At 43.0% G+C, this 15,570-nt stretch overlaps 3 protein-coding genes across 9 annotated transcripts in view; 2 read left to right on the top strand and 1 right to left on the bottom strand.

The window, feature by feature from the left end:
• Positions 1-13,021, top strand: part of LOC118395564 (neurotrophin receptor-interacting factor homolog) — a 238,501-nt gene extending 225,480 nt beyond the window's left edge. For 2 of the 6 annotated variants that reach the window (XM_052465095.1, XM_052465098.1), the window contains exons 4-7: positions 7,923-8,090; positions 9,465-9,576; positions 9,814-9,941; positions 11,510-13,021. In XM_052465095.1, coding sequence (XP_052321055.1) covers positions 7,923-8,090; positions 9,465-9,576; positions 9,814-9,941; positions 11,510-12,526 — 1,425 coding nt within the window. In that variant the 3' untranslated portion in view covers positions 12,527-13,021. Of the gene's footprint in view, positions 1-4,026; positions 4,583-5,102; positions 5,234-5,388; positions 5,551-7,922; positions 8,091-9,464; positions 9,577-9,813; positions 11,190-11,509 lie in introns of those variants that run through there. The other 4 variants (XM_035789389.2, XM_052465097.1, XM_052465096.1 and 1 more) reach the window with 4 other exon arrangements.
• Positions 1-15,570, bottom strand: part of LOC118395568 (neurotrophin receptor-interacting factor homolog) — a 384,346-nt gene that overhangs the window by 92,000 nt on the left and 276,776 nt on the right. The window lies entirely within an intron of this gene.
• LOC118395583 (zinc finger protein 23-like) overlaps positions 1-15,570 on the top strand; it is a 135,782-nt gene that overhangs the window by 44,104 nt on the left and 76,108 nt on the right. The window lies entirely within an intron of this gene.

The raw sequence follows: 15,570 nt of genomic DNA, 5'->3' as shown, positions 1-15,570 counted from the left end.
CACAAACGCAAAGGCCAGAGACTCCACCACATGGAACACAACCGATGGACAGGTGGACTGAACAACCTCAGTCCTGGTGGTCATCGGAGAGACAGAGGCTCCAGTCAGGGATCCAGTCTGTCATTGGGTCACAACGTGGAAGGCCGAGCAATAGGACAGATGCAGACAAGCCGTACACCTGCCCCACATGTGGGAAGCATTTTGCTAAGGCAAAATATGTGAAGCAGCACCAGACCATTCACACCAAGGAGAGGCCCTTCAAGTGCAAACAATGTTACAAGAGCTTCTCTGTAACGGCGTTCTTCGTTTGTCAAAAGAGAGTCGGACCGAAATGCAGCGTGGTGGTTACTCATGTTCTTTAATGAAGAGATCGCGATACATGAAATAACTATACAAATACAAAACAACAAAACGGAACATGAAACCTAATTACAGCCTATCTGGTGAAACTCCACAGAGACAGGAACAATCACCCACGAAATACACAGTGAAACCCCGGCTACCTAAATACGGTTCCCAATCAGAGACAACGAGAATCACCTGACTCTGATTGAGAACCGCCTCAGGCAGCCAAGCCTATGCAACACCCCTACTCAGCCGCAATCCCAATACTACAAAAACCCAATACGAAATACCACAAAATAAACCCATGTCACACCCTGGCCTGACCAAATATATAACGAAACACAGAACACTATGACCAAGGCGTGACATTCTCCTTCCTGAGTATCCCTATCAGACATAGGAGTGTCCACAATGGGGAGAAATCGTAGCAGTGTAGCTTGAGATGTACACAGGGGATGTCTGGGAACTATCCTTTAGCTGACATATTATAGTCATCATGTGAAGTGTCTTAGAGCGTTTTTTTGTTGTTGATTACTAAGTCCCTCAGTTGAGCATCTGGGCATGCTGTCTTTCTCACATGATACAGACTTGTTGTTTGGTGTGCTGGCATTGCCATAACTCTGTCATTTAAGTCTAACACTATATTCACCCTTTAAATTTGTTTTTTATTTTGTTCTATTCATAACAAATACAATGTCCCTCTTTTATATAACACCTTTATAACACCCCTTACCCCCAAATTTATTTGGCATAATCAGGTGGCACCTGTTCCTTTATGTACTAAAAATAGGTCATCAAATCTGTTGATGAGAAATTGTGTTGTCTTTTAATTTGCTTGTTTATCATTTAGACTAAAATTTGGTTTCCTTGACTTCTTTCGAACAAATTGTCACAGATCGAACAATGAGCCAGATATTTCACCGGATGTATAAATGTGAAGCATCTGTTTGCTGTAGCCACTCACTACTAAATATGGTGACGAGAGCAAGCCCAGTGGCCAGCAATAGGAGAAAAAGGAGCAAGATGGATTTTGGCCATCTTTCTGTTCATTTTCTCATCAATTAAACATTTGATCTCAATACAGTTTTATGCTTTCCAACTATAATATGTTAGGAAGAGAGTGGACTAAGTTTGGCAGACTTTACCCTTTGCCAAAGTTGGGGGAAAAAGTGTTTTTTAGGAGTGCAAGGGCATTTTGAGTTATTGCACACGCGCACTTCAGAGTAGGCGTTCCCAAAGCAAAAGCTGCAAATAGTGTATTCGGAACGTATTCAGACCCCTTGACTTTTTCCACATTTTGCTACGTCACAGCCTTGGATTAACCCCCCACCCCCTGGTCACCTCCCCGACCAAGGCCTGTCTCCCCGGATTGCTCAGTTTGGCCGAGATGGCCAGCTCTAGGAAGAGTCTTGGTGATTCCATACTTCTTCCATTTAAGAATGATGGAGGTCTTGGGGACTTTCAATGCTGCAGAAATGTTATGGTACCATTCCCTAGATCTGTGCCTCGACACAAACCTGTCTCAGAGCTCTAAGGACAATTCCTTTGACCTCATGGCTTGGTTTTTGCTCTGACATGCACTGTCAACTGTGGGACCTTATATATACTATATAGACAGGTCTGTGCCTTCCGAAATCATGTCCAATCAATTGAATATACCACAGGTGGACTCCAATCAAGTTGTAGAAACATCTCAAGGATGATCAATGGAAACAGGATGCACCTGATCTCAATTTCGAGTCTCATAGCAAAGGGTCTGAATACTTATGTAAATAAGGTATCAGTTGTTGTTTTTTTAATAAATGTGCAAAAAATTCTAAAAACCTGTTTTCATCATGGGTATTGTGTGTAGATTGATGAGGATTTTTTTTTAATGTAATCAATTTTAGAATAAGGCTGTAACTTTAACAAAATGTGGAAAAAGTCTAGTGGTCAAAATACTTTCCATAGGCACTGTATACACAACAGTATTTGAAACCCCTTCAAATTAGTGGATTCGGCTATTTCAGCCACACCCGTTGCTAACAGGTGTATAAAATTGAGCATACAGCCATGCAATCACTATAGACAAACATTGGCAGTAGGATGGCCTTACTGAAGAGCTCAATGACTTTCAATGTGGCACCGTCACAGGATACCACCTTTCCATCAAGTCAGTTCGTCAAATTTCTGCCCTGCTAGAGCTGCCCCTGTCAACTGTAAGTGCTGTTATTGTGAAGTGGAAACATCTAGGAGCAAGAACAGCTCAGATTCGAAATGGTAGGCCACACAGGCTCACAGAACGGGACCGCCGAGTACTGAAGTGCGTAAAAATTGCCTGTCCTTGGTTGCAACACTCACTACAGAGTTCCAAACGGCCTCTGGAAGCAACGTCAGCACAATAACTGTTCTTCGGGAGCTTCATGAAATTTGTTTCCATGGCCGAGCAGCTGCATTCAAGCCTAAGATCACCATGTGCAATGCCAGGCGTAGGCTGGAGTGGTGTAAAGCGCGCTGCCTTTGGACTTTGGAGCAGTGGAATTGTAAAGTTTGGTGGAGGAGGAATAATGGTCTGGGGCTGTTTTTCATGGTTCTGGCGAGGCCCAGAAAACAATGATATTCTAATTTTATTTTTTATCTAACCTTTATTTAACTAGGCAAGTCAGTTAAGAACAAATTCCTATTTACAATGATGGCCTACCCCGGCCAAACCCGGACGATGCTGGACCAATTGTGCACTGCCCTATGGGACTCCCAATCATGACCGGATGTGACACAGCCTGGATTCAAAACAGGGACTGTAGTGACGCCTCTTGCACTGATATGCAGTGCCTTATACCACTGTGCCACTCAGGAGCCCATTCTAGAAGATTCTGTGCCTCCAACATTGTGGCAACAGTTTGGGGAAGGCCCTTTCCTGTTTCATCATGACAATGCCTCCGTGCTCAAAGCGAGGTACAGAAAGGGTTTGTCAAGATCGGTGTGGAAGAACTTGGCTGGCCTGCACAGTACCCTGACCTCAACCCCATCGAACACCTTTGGGATGAATTGGAACGCTGACTGCGAGCCAGGCCTAATCGCCCAACCTCACTAATGCTCTTGTGGCTGAATGGAAGAAAGCAAGTTCCCGCAGCAATGTTCCAACATTTAGTGGAAAGCCTTCCCAGAAGAGTGGAGGCTGCTATAGCAGAAAAGGGGGGACCAACTCCATATTAATGCCCATGATTTTGGAATAAAATGTTCGACGAGCATACTTTTGGTCATGTAGTGTACATGTGAATCTGAAATGAGGTCGATCTGAGTGCGATGCAAGTGCTGGCTGAGGCTGCTGAGCACCACACTGAAATTAGTGGGGGAGGGGCACAGTGCGTCCAAAATAAATTATTGAAGAGGACAAATTGGTTGGGTTGTGTATCGGAGGACGCATGACTTTCAGTCTCTCCCGAGCCCGTACGGGAGTTGTAGCGATGAGACAAGATAGTAGCAACTAAACATTTGGATACCACGAAATTGGGGAGAAAAAGTGCTAAAAAAAAAAACTTAAAAAAAGAGTTGATGATGGCTTGAGGTAGGAATAAATACAGTTAATTAGTGGAGTATACAATTTTGAAATTATAAAGTTAGATGGTAGGGTATTTATTTCTTACATTTTTATTTTTCAAGCAAAGTATAAGGGAGTTGTACTGCAGTCTAGTAGGTGGCGGTAATGCAACAAATTGGATGTCAACCGCCGTTAAACTTCATAGAAGAAGAAGAAGAAGTAAACGGAAGTGAACAGTGACCAGGAACAATTTCCACGTTAGCGTTTTTATTGTCGTTAATTATACGTTTATTAACACCATGGAACTCAAAATATGACTAATTGAACTTAACAGCATTACATACTCACCCCATGTAGTCTTTAATTCGCGTTGGAAAGGGGACTTGTTCGATTTACGTTATCTTGGTAACGCTAGCTGCTAACGTTAGCTAACAATGGCTAACTGTATGGTTTTTCACACTCAAATTGCCTCCATTATGGAGGTGCTAGCGAATGCAGCCGTGGCAGATATATGTAAACTCGTAGACGACGACTATGCAGTGTTTCGTTTGGAAATAACTCAAAGCCAGAAAGAAAACAGGGCATTGCGGAGGAAACTACAGCTACTGGAACTGAAGACGGCACGGGAGCGCGCCGAGAGGACAATGCGAGAGCGTGTCGTCGCCAGTCGTCCCAGTAGTGTCAAGATCCTCGACCGATACAGAGGAATCGCAAGAGGTAAATCAGTGGAGGCTGCCGAGGGGAGGATGGCTCATTATAATGTCTGGAACGGTGCAAATGGAATGACATCAAACACATTGATACCGTTCTGCTAATTCTGCTCCAGCCATTACCACGAGCCCGTCCTCCCCAATTAAGCTGCCACCAACCTCCTGTGATGTTCATATATAGCTCAGTACAGTAGCCCCATTCCCCTCTGTACATGTGTTCAGATGTGTTACCCAGAATTTGGTCTTGGTCAGTTTTTGGACAGTATGCAATAATTTCCGTGATTACTTATCCATCATATTCTAACCAGATTCTTGATTTACTGCATTTCCTATTATTTACTCAACAATGTGATACATGGAACATAATACATACATCAATAAATAGTATATCAATAAGTTATGAGAAGTGTTACCTTACATCCTTGCCAATTCTAGATCTTGTTAAAACTGTCAATAGTCTACAACATAGAGGTAAGCATTGACAGTACCTAATTTAACCACCTCTTTTCCCCCAATCACTCTATCAGGTGAAGGAAATCTCACTGGAGGCCACAGGAGCTTTGTGAAGCCAGCGGGACATAATACATGGAGAGATGACCAACCAATCACTGTTGATGAGGGGAGTGGAACCTCAACCCAGCATGTTATCATGATAGAGGTTAGTGTAATAGTATTACATCAAAATTACAGTACATCAAATGTGGCCAGCTATTTACTTGCTTACATGTACATCCTAATGTATCTGCCATAGAGGAGCTTGTGAGACTTCCCTATGACATTGTTATCCAATAGCCTCCTCTCTTCTTGTGTCAGTCTGCAGAGGCTGAAAGTCCTGGGGTCAAGCTGGATAGGTCTGAAGTAGAAGAAGACCCACGGCACAGCAGAGACATCAAGACTGGAGGGACTGGAGCGCTCCCTGTAGCCACTGAGGACCCCGACCCAGCGCAGCCCAGGACCCGACACAGCATCACGGAGGTCAGTGGAACGCTGAACACCGTCCTCAAGTCAGAGACCAACACAGAGACTTTAACAGTAACACAAAGGCTTTTACACACAGGATCTGACCACAGGTCAGACTCGGAGAGACTGGGGCTTGGGGGACTGGGGTGTCCTCCTGCTCCAAGCTCAGAATATTTACTTTACAGTAACCCGAGCCCGAGGACGGTTCATTCCAATCCAAATTCAGGTGATGTGTTAAATGCTGGCGATGATCCGTGTTGTTCTTACACTACAGAGATGGACTCTGGCAACATGCCCTTGGGTTTAGAGACACAGACTGATCTATCTAGAGGAGACTGGAATCGGTACAGTAGTAGTGTGTACTCTGAAGGGTGCCTAGATAAGAAAAGGAAGGGTCTAGTTGTAGATGAAGTGACCGTGAAAGTGGAGGGCGACACTCCTCCCACATGGAATTCAGATAGTCACCTAGGCGATGGACACTCACAGGGCAGAGATTTCTTAGATTACAGGGAAAGCTTAGTGTCCACGTCGATGGGGCCTTCTGATTCACACGGGCGTATCCTTTTCGATCAGGTATTGAACTCAAACGACAGGACTGGAGCCCAGACTCAGGGAGGGGGAGCCACATCAGGCAATAGTAAAGAGAAACGGTTCCTTTGCATGTTCTGTAACAAAGGCTTCAGCTGCGCCCAGAAGGTGGAGATCCACCAGAGGGTCCACACAGGAGAGAAACCATACAGCTGCCCCCAGTGTCACATGCGCTTCGCCCAGTCTGGCAGCCTGAAGAGGCACCAGAAGGTCCACACAGGGGAGAAACCCTTCAGCTGCCCTCAGTGTGATAAGAGGTTCTCCCGTCAGCACCTGCTGAAGACGCACCTGAAGGTCCACACAGGAGAGAGGCCATTCGCCTGTACACAATGTGGGAAGAGGTTCTCAGAGAGGAGCTACCTCAAGATACACCAGAAGAAAAACCATTCCACTCTATAGCTTCTGAAGTGTTGATCACCTCCTGCATTAAAAACGACCATTAATTGTCATTGTCAGCAGAAAAGATCCACAGATGCATTTGGATTAACAAGAGTAACAGATTTCAGTGTTGAATATTCCTGGGTAGAATATTCAACACTACGTAAAGGTAGACTCAGCGAGATGATGTAGATCCGTGTTCACCAACTGGCGGTTCAGTTATCTAAGCAATTTAAAACGAATACATTCGTATTTGTTTTTATTGTTGGACATAAAACACCAGCAAATCATTTCCAATTGATTTTGATTTTGGAAATCTGTTCCTGAGTTTTCCCATGTTTAATAGAAAGATATGTGATCGTATACAAATTTAAGCAAGTTTTGAAATTATTATATTTTTGTCAAATATTATATCTGTTTGGGCTTCTTGCCTTCAATTTTCAGTCTACAAATTATAATTATGTTCCGGCCCCTTGACCATCTGCAAGAAAGATATCGGCCCACAGCTGAATCTAGTTGATGATCTCTGACTTGTTGAAGTGTTGAAGCATGAGGCTGAACAAGGAATAATGAGAGTAACAGATTTCAGTGTTGAATATTCCTTGGTAGAATGTAGTATCCAGACATTGTGTGATATATAAGGCATATATAAATAAGCCTAATGAGTCAGTTTCATATTATGTTTGTACTGTACATTTGATGTTAAATCCATTACCTCCTTTCAACTACCCAAAAAATTCCCAAGACACTTTTAATAAGAAAAGAAATGCAGTTTATCGAGTAAATACAGATTTGTTCCTGTGACATGTGTATGTGTGGTTTTCATATGGTGTATTTAGAACTCGTTTATGTTTAATAAACACAAAATGTGACTTTTCATTCCAAGACTGTCATTGAGACTCTTTAGTATACATCACTTCTGATCTCACCATATTTTGCATAAACATGACGTTTTACCCAATATACATTTTGCACCTACTAAATATACCTACACATACCTACCACAGCAGACTGCTGAGAGGAGAATGGCAAATGGAATGACGTCAAACACCTGGAAACCATGTGTTTGATGTATTTTATACCATTCCACCTATTCCGCTCCAGTCATTAACACAAGCCCGTTCTCCCCAATTAAGGTGCCACCAAACTTCTGTGATACCAACAAACACCTACTGTACACATCAGAATAGTTTTGTCAGGTTTGTCTGATGACTTTTGACTTATCATAGCTGACTTATTTTTACCCACATCATATTTATGTCCACCATGATGGGTTTAAAAACAATGAAGTCATTCTGTAACTACAGTATAGGACTCAAACGTAGTGGGGATGGGTAAACACTCCATGTTGAAAGTGTTTATCTGTGTGTACATACCTGAGGGAGTGTATGTCTGTGTAATCTGTATCACCTCTCATCCAGGAGGAGGAGGGTCCAGAGGTGCTGCTGGTGAAGGAGGAGGGGTGTGAGGAGGGTCTGGGGAACCCTGAGGGGACCATGGTCATGGAGGACAACCAGACTACACCTCCTCCTGAACCCACAGAGGAACCAGCTGAGCAGCACAGGACCACCACACACAGTCTCACTGAGGTGAGCCCACTGAACTACTGTCTGAATGGTTTTAGGTCAGCGGCATAGCCACAAAGCCACTCAGAGTATGAGTGCTGATCTAGGATCAGTTTAGTCTTTTAGATCATAGTGAATGAGATTTATATGGAAGGATCCTAGATCAGCAATCCTACTCTGAGACTTTGTGGATACAGGCCCAGGTTTTAATAATTGTGTCATACGTGTGGCACCGTGCCTTTGAATTGTCAAACCATTAAAGTGTCATGGAAATTCTACACATGGGACACTCAAAGTCAATCTTAAATTAATCATTGTTTATTACCAGCATGCTGAGAGGTCAGTCAAACTTAGATGCATAAGGTATCAGTCTGAAGTGAGCTCTACCGGGGCAGTCCCGTTAGTTGTCTTAAATATTTACGCAGGCAAGTTATATTAGCATGATTTAGCTTATTCATCATTCATAATTAATTCCTCATTAATGTTTGGTTCATGCATGTGACAGACGAATACCTCACGAGGCTTCTTCTGTACAAGCTGAGACCTTGAAACTGAGATATCCTTTCGTTCTCAAAACAAAGTTCTGAGTGTACTGCCAAATTGCAGATACTGATCGTGAGGATTTGTTCAGTCAGTCACTTGTATGAACACAGAAATTGGTTATTAGAAATGCACAAACATCTCTTCCGAGTGGCGCAGTTGTCTAAGGCACTGCATGGCAGTGCTAGCTTTACCACTAGAGATCCTGGGTTCGAGTCCAGGGTCTGTCGCAGTCGGCCGCGACCGGGAGACCCATGGGGTGGCGCACAATTGGCCCGGTGTCATCCGGGTTAGGGGAGGGTTTGGCCGACAGGGATGTCCTTGTCCTAGCGACTCCTGTGGCGGGCCAGGCAAAGTGCACGCTGACACGGTTGTCAGGTGCACAGTGTTTCCTCCGACACATTGGTGCGGCTGGCTTCCGGGTTAAGTGGGCATTGTGTCAAGAAACAGTGCAGCTTGGTTGGGTTGTGTTTCGGAGGACACATGGCTCTCGACCTTCACCTCTCCCATGTCCATAAGGGAGTTGCAGAAATGAGACAAGACTGTAACTACCAATTGGATACCACGAAATTTGGGTTAAAAAAAAAAATTCCATCACAACTGTCAAGTAATCAAATTAACTAATGAGGTCTTGATGAATTTTGTCTTAAGTGTGGGACCATGCTTTTTATATGATCAAACTGTTAAAGAGTGTCAAGTAATCAAATCAACTAACACGTTTGCATAGTATCAAATAAATTGACCTGTTTGCATAGTACTCACAGCAATCCCTAATTGCCCAATCAGAAAATGCTCCATAGCAGGGTGCTCATATCAGATTTCTTGATCCAACATCCTCTCACTCTGTATCTCTTACAGTCAGTAGACATGGAGGATTGGAAGCCTGATCTGCTGCTGGTCAAAGAGGAGACAATAGAAGACGGACCAGATAGTATTGACCTGCCGAGTGGACTAAAGATGGGGGAGCAAGGTAAGGGAGAAATACATATGGTCTACATACAGTAATAGATCTACACTGGGAATAGTGATGCACCTGGCTATTCTTTTTTTTCTTCATTCATAAATACAATTTATGTTTACATATAAAAACACACATTATAATGTATGATGTATATAATGTATAACCAGGTGATTGACCAGGTAAAAAAACAACATACGTAAAGTTTTCTATGCCATGTAAAGTCTATTTTGTACCCTCTTCCTGCAGGTGGTTGGCTGGAGGCTAACAGAGGAGACTGGGCTCCCATCTTGGATTCCCAGACCCAGACCAGTGCAGTCAAGCGCCCAGGGAACAACATCACTGAGCAGGCCAGGACCAGAGGTGACATAGTGGAGGTCAGTGGATGGGACAGCGTCCTCAACTCTGGGCTGGGGAACAACACTGTTAACCAGAAACAGATAGTGGGACACAAAACAACAACCAATCTTAGTCTCCATGACAACAGACTGGCTGTGACCAGGGAGAGGCGTAGATTTGGTCTGCGGGGACGGGGAGGTGTCCATATGAGGCGGGAGAGAACAGACACAGACTCGGCTAGTGATGCTCCGTCCTGCTCCAATAGTTGTGATTCAGAGAGACTGATGCCTCAGGTTAACCCCCTAACAGGTGCTGCCTTCAGACTGCCTTCTATAGGATCTATCAACTGGAACATGGACCCTGCAACAACACAGACACTCCCTGGCCTTCATCCTCCTCACACTCTCCTTATGTTAAACCAGACCTCAGACAATGCCAGTGCCTCAAAACTAAATGGCAGCACCAGCCCATTGACAAATTACAGTAGTAGTGACGTTATCAGTAGATCCAGTGGCAAAGAGAAGCGCTTCCCGTGTTCATTCTGTGGGAAAGCCTTCAGTTTCCCCAAACAGGTGGAGATCCACCAGAGGATGCACACGGGGGAGAAACCATTCGGCTGCCAACTGTGTGAGAAGAGATTCTCCCATCAGCACCACCTGAAGAGACACCAGAGGGTCCACACAGGGGAGAAACCTTTCAGCTGCCCCCAGTGTGAGAAGAGGTTCTCCCACCAGCACCAACTGAAGATGCACCTAAAGGTCCACACGGGAGAGAGGCCGTTTGCCTGTATGCACTGCGGGAAGAGGTTCTCCGAGAGGAGCTACCTTAGGATACATCAGCAGAAAATGCACATGGCCCATGTATAGAGTATGTTATGTAGTACTAGCTAGTATGTTTGTAGTTAATTCTGTTGGTTTTGGATGTAGGAGGGAAGTGGATGAGGAGGGAAGTGGATGAGGTGAACTGAAGAAAGAATGAGTATGATGAGGCAGATTAGATGATATGGTGATGGTGTCTGTACAAATGCTTCACTGATGAAGAGTGACACATTTTCCCCCTTTAGGTTGATACTGGTGTTTTATAGTGAGATAATTATGGTGCCTTAATTAATGTTTACTTTATGTGAAGTTGTGTGTTATGTAATGTTGAGCCTTTTCCAATGTATTAAACAAAAAAATAATTAAAGCGGGGTACCAGATTTACAGAAAAGGTCAAGTGTTACCATAGTGAAAAAGTTATTATATTTGTCACGTATCGTTTTGTGCAATAAAAGTACTATACTTCAAGTTGTCTTAGTGTATGATCATTTTGTGAAATTAAATACAAAATTGACTCTGTGCTGACTGACTAGGTTATTTTTGTATCATTGCAGGAACTGAGTTTCCCTTATCTCAGTCTAACCAGAACATTATACTTCATTCTTGATTCAACATATACGGAATTGTTTTATAATAAACCCCAAAGGCTCCATATTGTTAGGTACTTCAATCACAATGTTAGATATTGGCTTGACTGTGGTTAACATTTTATAATATCATGTTTCTGTGTGTACAGCAGAGTTTCTTACATAAACTTTTATGCTTTTCTGTACAATTTGTGTTTACAGTCTGCTGTCCATGAGGACCTGCTGATATCCGGTGTTGCTGGCTGGAGACACTGGACCTCTGAAGCGGCTGGGCACACACCCTGGCCCCGGATCAGTACCCTGGATCAGGAGCCGTCGCTCTTCCTTCCCGAGTTGGAACCAGGACCCAACCGTGAGGGACAGAGACTCCACCACCACACAGAGCACAACCAGTGGACAGGTGGATTGAATAACCTCAATCCTGGTGGTCATCAGAGAGACAGAGGCTCCAGTCAGGGATCCAGTCTGCAGCCCAGACCCTTCTCTTCACAGTCTCAGTGCAGGGATGAAGCAGGGCCTGGGGCTGATAGAGATAGACCTTCCTGTTCCTATGATACAAACACCACAGTGTCCATGATGAACAGAGAAGGTCACCCTGGGCTTCAGCCTTCACAAACAGTGGTGAGTGAACCCCTTGGGGGTAGTCTAACAGGAAGTCTGTCTTCTCCTTCAGGGTCTCATCTAATGCCTAATGACTGGGTTCATAGGAGGCCTGGGTCTAGCCTTCCTCAGTTACCTCATGGTTACCCCACCAATACAGACAAGGTCAGGATGGGTGTTCACCACAAGAGGTACCTAGCCTATAACGCGGCACCTAATCTCAACAACACCCAAACAATGGCTAGAGGTCAAGGAGGGAGCTCAAAGACTAACGACCTGAGGGTGGTGGCTCCTGCTTCTACCTCCTCTGGGTCACAACGTGGGAAGCAACGCATTAGGACGGACGCCGACAAACCGTATGCCTGCCCCACGTGTGGGAAGCGCTTCTCTGAAGCAAACTATGTGAAGCAACACCAGACCGTTCACACCAAGGAGAGGCCCTTCAAGTGTAAGCTGTGTTACAAGAGCTTCTCCTTCCTGAGTAACCTTATCAGGCATAGGGGTGTCCACAATGAGGAGGAACCCTTCAGCTGTACCCAGTGTCACATGCACTTTGCCCATGCTGGCAACCTGAAGAGGCACCAGAGAGTCCACACAAGGGAGAAATCCTCCAGCTGACCCCATTGTGAGAAGAGATTCTCAAGCCAGCACCAGCTGAATATGCACCTCAAGGTCCACACGGGAGAGTGGCTGTTCGCCTGTACACACTGTGGGAAGAGATTCTCAGAGAGGAGCTACCTCAGGACACACCAATAGAAAACCATTCCACTCTATAACATAGAAAGTAACCATACCACTCAAACCCTGAATTAAAGACAAACATGAATTGTCATTTTTGTCAGCTGATGTATTTGGAATAATGAGTGTAATAGTGTTGACTATTCCTAGGTAGAATATTGCATCCAGACATTTATAAGCCTAAAAAGTCTGTTACATATTGTGTTTGTACTGCGTTGGATATATGATGTTCACAAATGCCATTCAACTACTTAATTTCTTTCCAAAGACACTTAATGAGAAAATACATGTAGTTTATCATACAGATTTGTAGTTGAGACAGGTGTATGTTGGTGTATTTAGCACTTGTTTATGTTTAATAAACACAAAATGGGACTTTTCATTCTAAGACTTTCATTGAGACTAGTATACATCACATCTGACCTCATCACACCAGTGGAGGTTCCTCAGAGGAGGAAGGGGAGGACTTTAATTATTTTTTTAAAATAGTAAAACATTGAAAAAATTTCAAATTTTTAGATAAGACTACTAAATATATTTACGCCATCAAATCGTTTATTAAAACACACTGTTTTCTAATGGAATACAACTTGGCCGCTATGAAAGTGAACTGTGTTTACTGGTGATACGGGGTGTATTCATTCTGACCATTCTGTTGAAAAACGTTTCTTAAACGGAAGCAAATGGAACGAAACGGGGATAAACATACCTGAATTTGTCCAATGGAAACTCTCGTTTGCAACTGTTGGACGACTGATTACACATTAGATCAGCTAGATGCAGGGAAGAGTGTCCAAGGCGGTATTGAATGTGTCACTCACTGTCTGTCCATGTGTAACTGTCTGTCACCTCAAATAATTCTGTCGACCTGTGTACACCTACTTTGTAAACTTTCATTTATAGGCTAGGTGGTAGCAACCTCATAATGGGTATAGAGAAAGCCTAAACCTATCAATGTTACATTGAACTGGGTGAATGGAATATGAAGGAAAGTCATCCAATATGCTGTAATAAAAATAAGGCCATGCTCATGAAGAAAAAAAATACATTCTGAAGCCCACTCCCAACCCTAACCCTATAGTTCATATAGAAAATGCGCTATTGGCTACAGTCAAAGACTGCAGAACGATTTTTTTGACACGGGGTGCAGGGTTTTATTTTTTGTTGTCTGATATAGATATGTTTCAACTTATAACGTCTGAATGATTCGATTTAGTTGACATTGGTGAAGACGTTTAGGTACTTGGGAAAAAATACAATAAATAAATAACGGGACAGATTTTCTGTGTAAAATCTTCAAATGACATCAGTTTGACAGGTTATCAGGAAACATAAACCTGTGAAAACGGCCCAACGTGTTTCTGATAAGATTTCAATTCGACTTCGATGCATATTTGATGTGGTTAAAATACTATCCGTTTTTATGAGGCTTTTATGATGAAGACAGCGCCTCTACAGATGGTATTTAATTGAGCATTGCATTATCTCAAAATGCAGAAAGAAATTGCCTACGTTTGGTGTATCATTTCAGTGCAATACATACTTAATTCTGCAAGAGTTATTATGAAGGATATAGCCCTATTCTCACGGGACTAGTATTACTAGAGAACCTCGGTTATGTATTTATTATTTATTTATGTCCGTTATCCCGGTGGACGATTCAGACGGGATTCGTTTTTTTTGCCCCCTGTGATGCTTTCTTTTTTTCTTCTATAAATTGACAGTTATGACGGAAGCCTATAGGTTTTTTTCTAGGCGTGAAGATTATTCAAGAAATCCAGGCGATGACAGGCCAGGCTGATAACTTGAGCTTGGTTCCCAAGTTTCTAAACCATACCAAACCATCTTTGGTAAAGTGTCGCCCTAATATTTGAATTGAGGAAGTGTGATCATAATCATTCGGATATTTTAGCCATCCGCAGTAGAATACGTCCTAAATGCCCCCAGCCTTCAGGTGTGAGCTAAACAGATAACTTGCGCTTGACCTGCGTTTTTAGGCTATGGATGAGAAAGTGAACTTGTTCCAAAAGTTTAGCTCAGATGTATTCTACTTTGCGATCTATTAACAGCAAGTGTGGCATTAAATAGTCGCCATATTTTCCAATGATGGATTTGGTGATTTTCAATTCATTCGCACAAAATGTATAAACAAAGGCATTCACTGTAAAAGTCGATACATGTAGACCCTTCATATATAGGCCATGAGCAGCACTTTGCTCAATTTATTGAATCAGTTTTTGTTTTCTTGCTCAAATCGCGAGAAACAACTGTCAAACTCAGACATTAATCTAAAAACACGGGGATGTTGATTCGCACGGGACGACCATTATTGGAGTTTGCAAAAAAACAGGTTGTTCTGGTTAGTCAATGTCCAGATTTTAGTTTCCATTTACAATTGAAGTCGGAAGTTTACATACACCTTAGCCAAATACATTTAAGCTTTGTTTTTCACAATTCCTGACATTTAATCTTAGTACAAATTCCCTGTTTTAGGTCAGTTAGGATCACAACTTTATTTTAGGAATGTGAAATGTCCAAATAATAGTAGAGAGAATGATTTATTTCAGCTTTTATTTCTTTCATCACATTCCCAGTGGGTTAGAAGTTTATATACACTCATTAGTATTTGGTAGCATTGCCTTTAAAAATGGTTTAACTTGGGTAAAACATTTCAGGTGGCCTTCCACAAGCTCCCCACATTAATAAATTGGGTGAATTTTGGCCCATTCCTCCTGACAGAGCTGGTGTAACTGAGTCAGGTTTGTAGGCCTCCTTGCTCGCACATGCTTTTTCAGTTCTGGCCACAAATTTTAGATGGGTTTGAGGTCAGGGCTTGGCCACTCCAATACCTTGACTTTGTTGTCCTTAAGTCATTTTGCCAAAACTTTGGAAATATGCTTGGGATCATTGTCCATTTGGAAGAC

The sequence above is a fragment of the Oncorhynchus keta genome, chromosome 16 (genome assembly GCF_023373465.1).
Source record: "Oncorhynchus keta strain PuntledgeMale-10-30-2019 chromosome 16, Oket_V2, whole genome shotgun sequence".
Lineage (NCBI taxonomy): Eukaryota > Metazoa > Chordata > Actinopteri > Salmoniformes > Salmonidae > Oncorhynchus > Oncorhynchus keta.
This window is presented reverse-complemented; position numbering and strand designations above follow the sequence as displayed.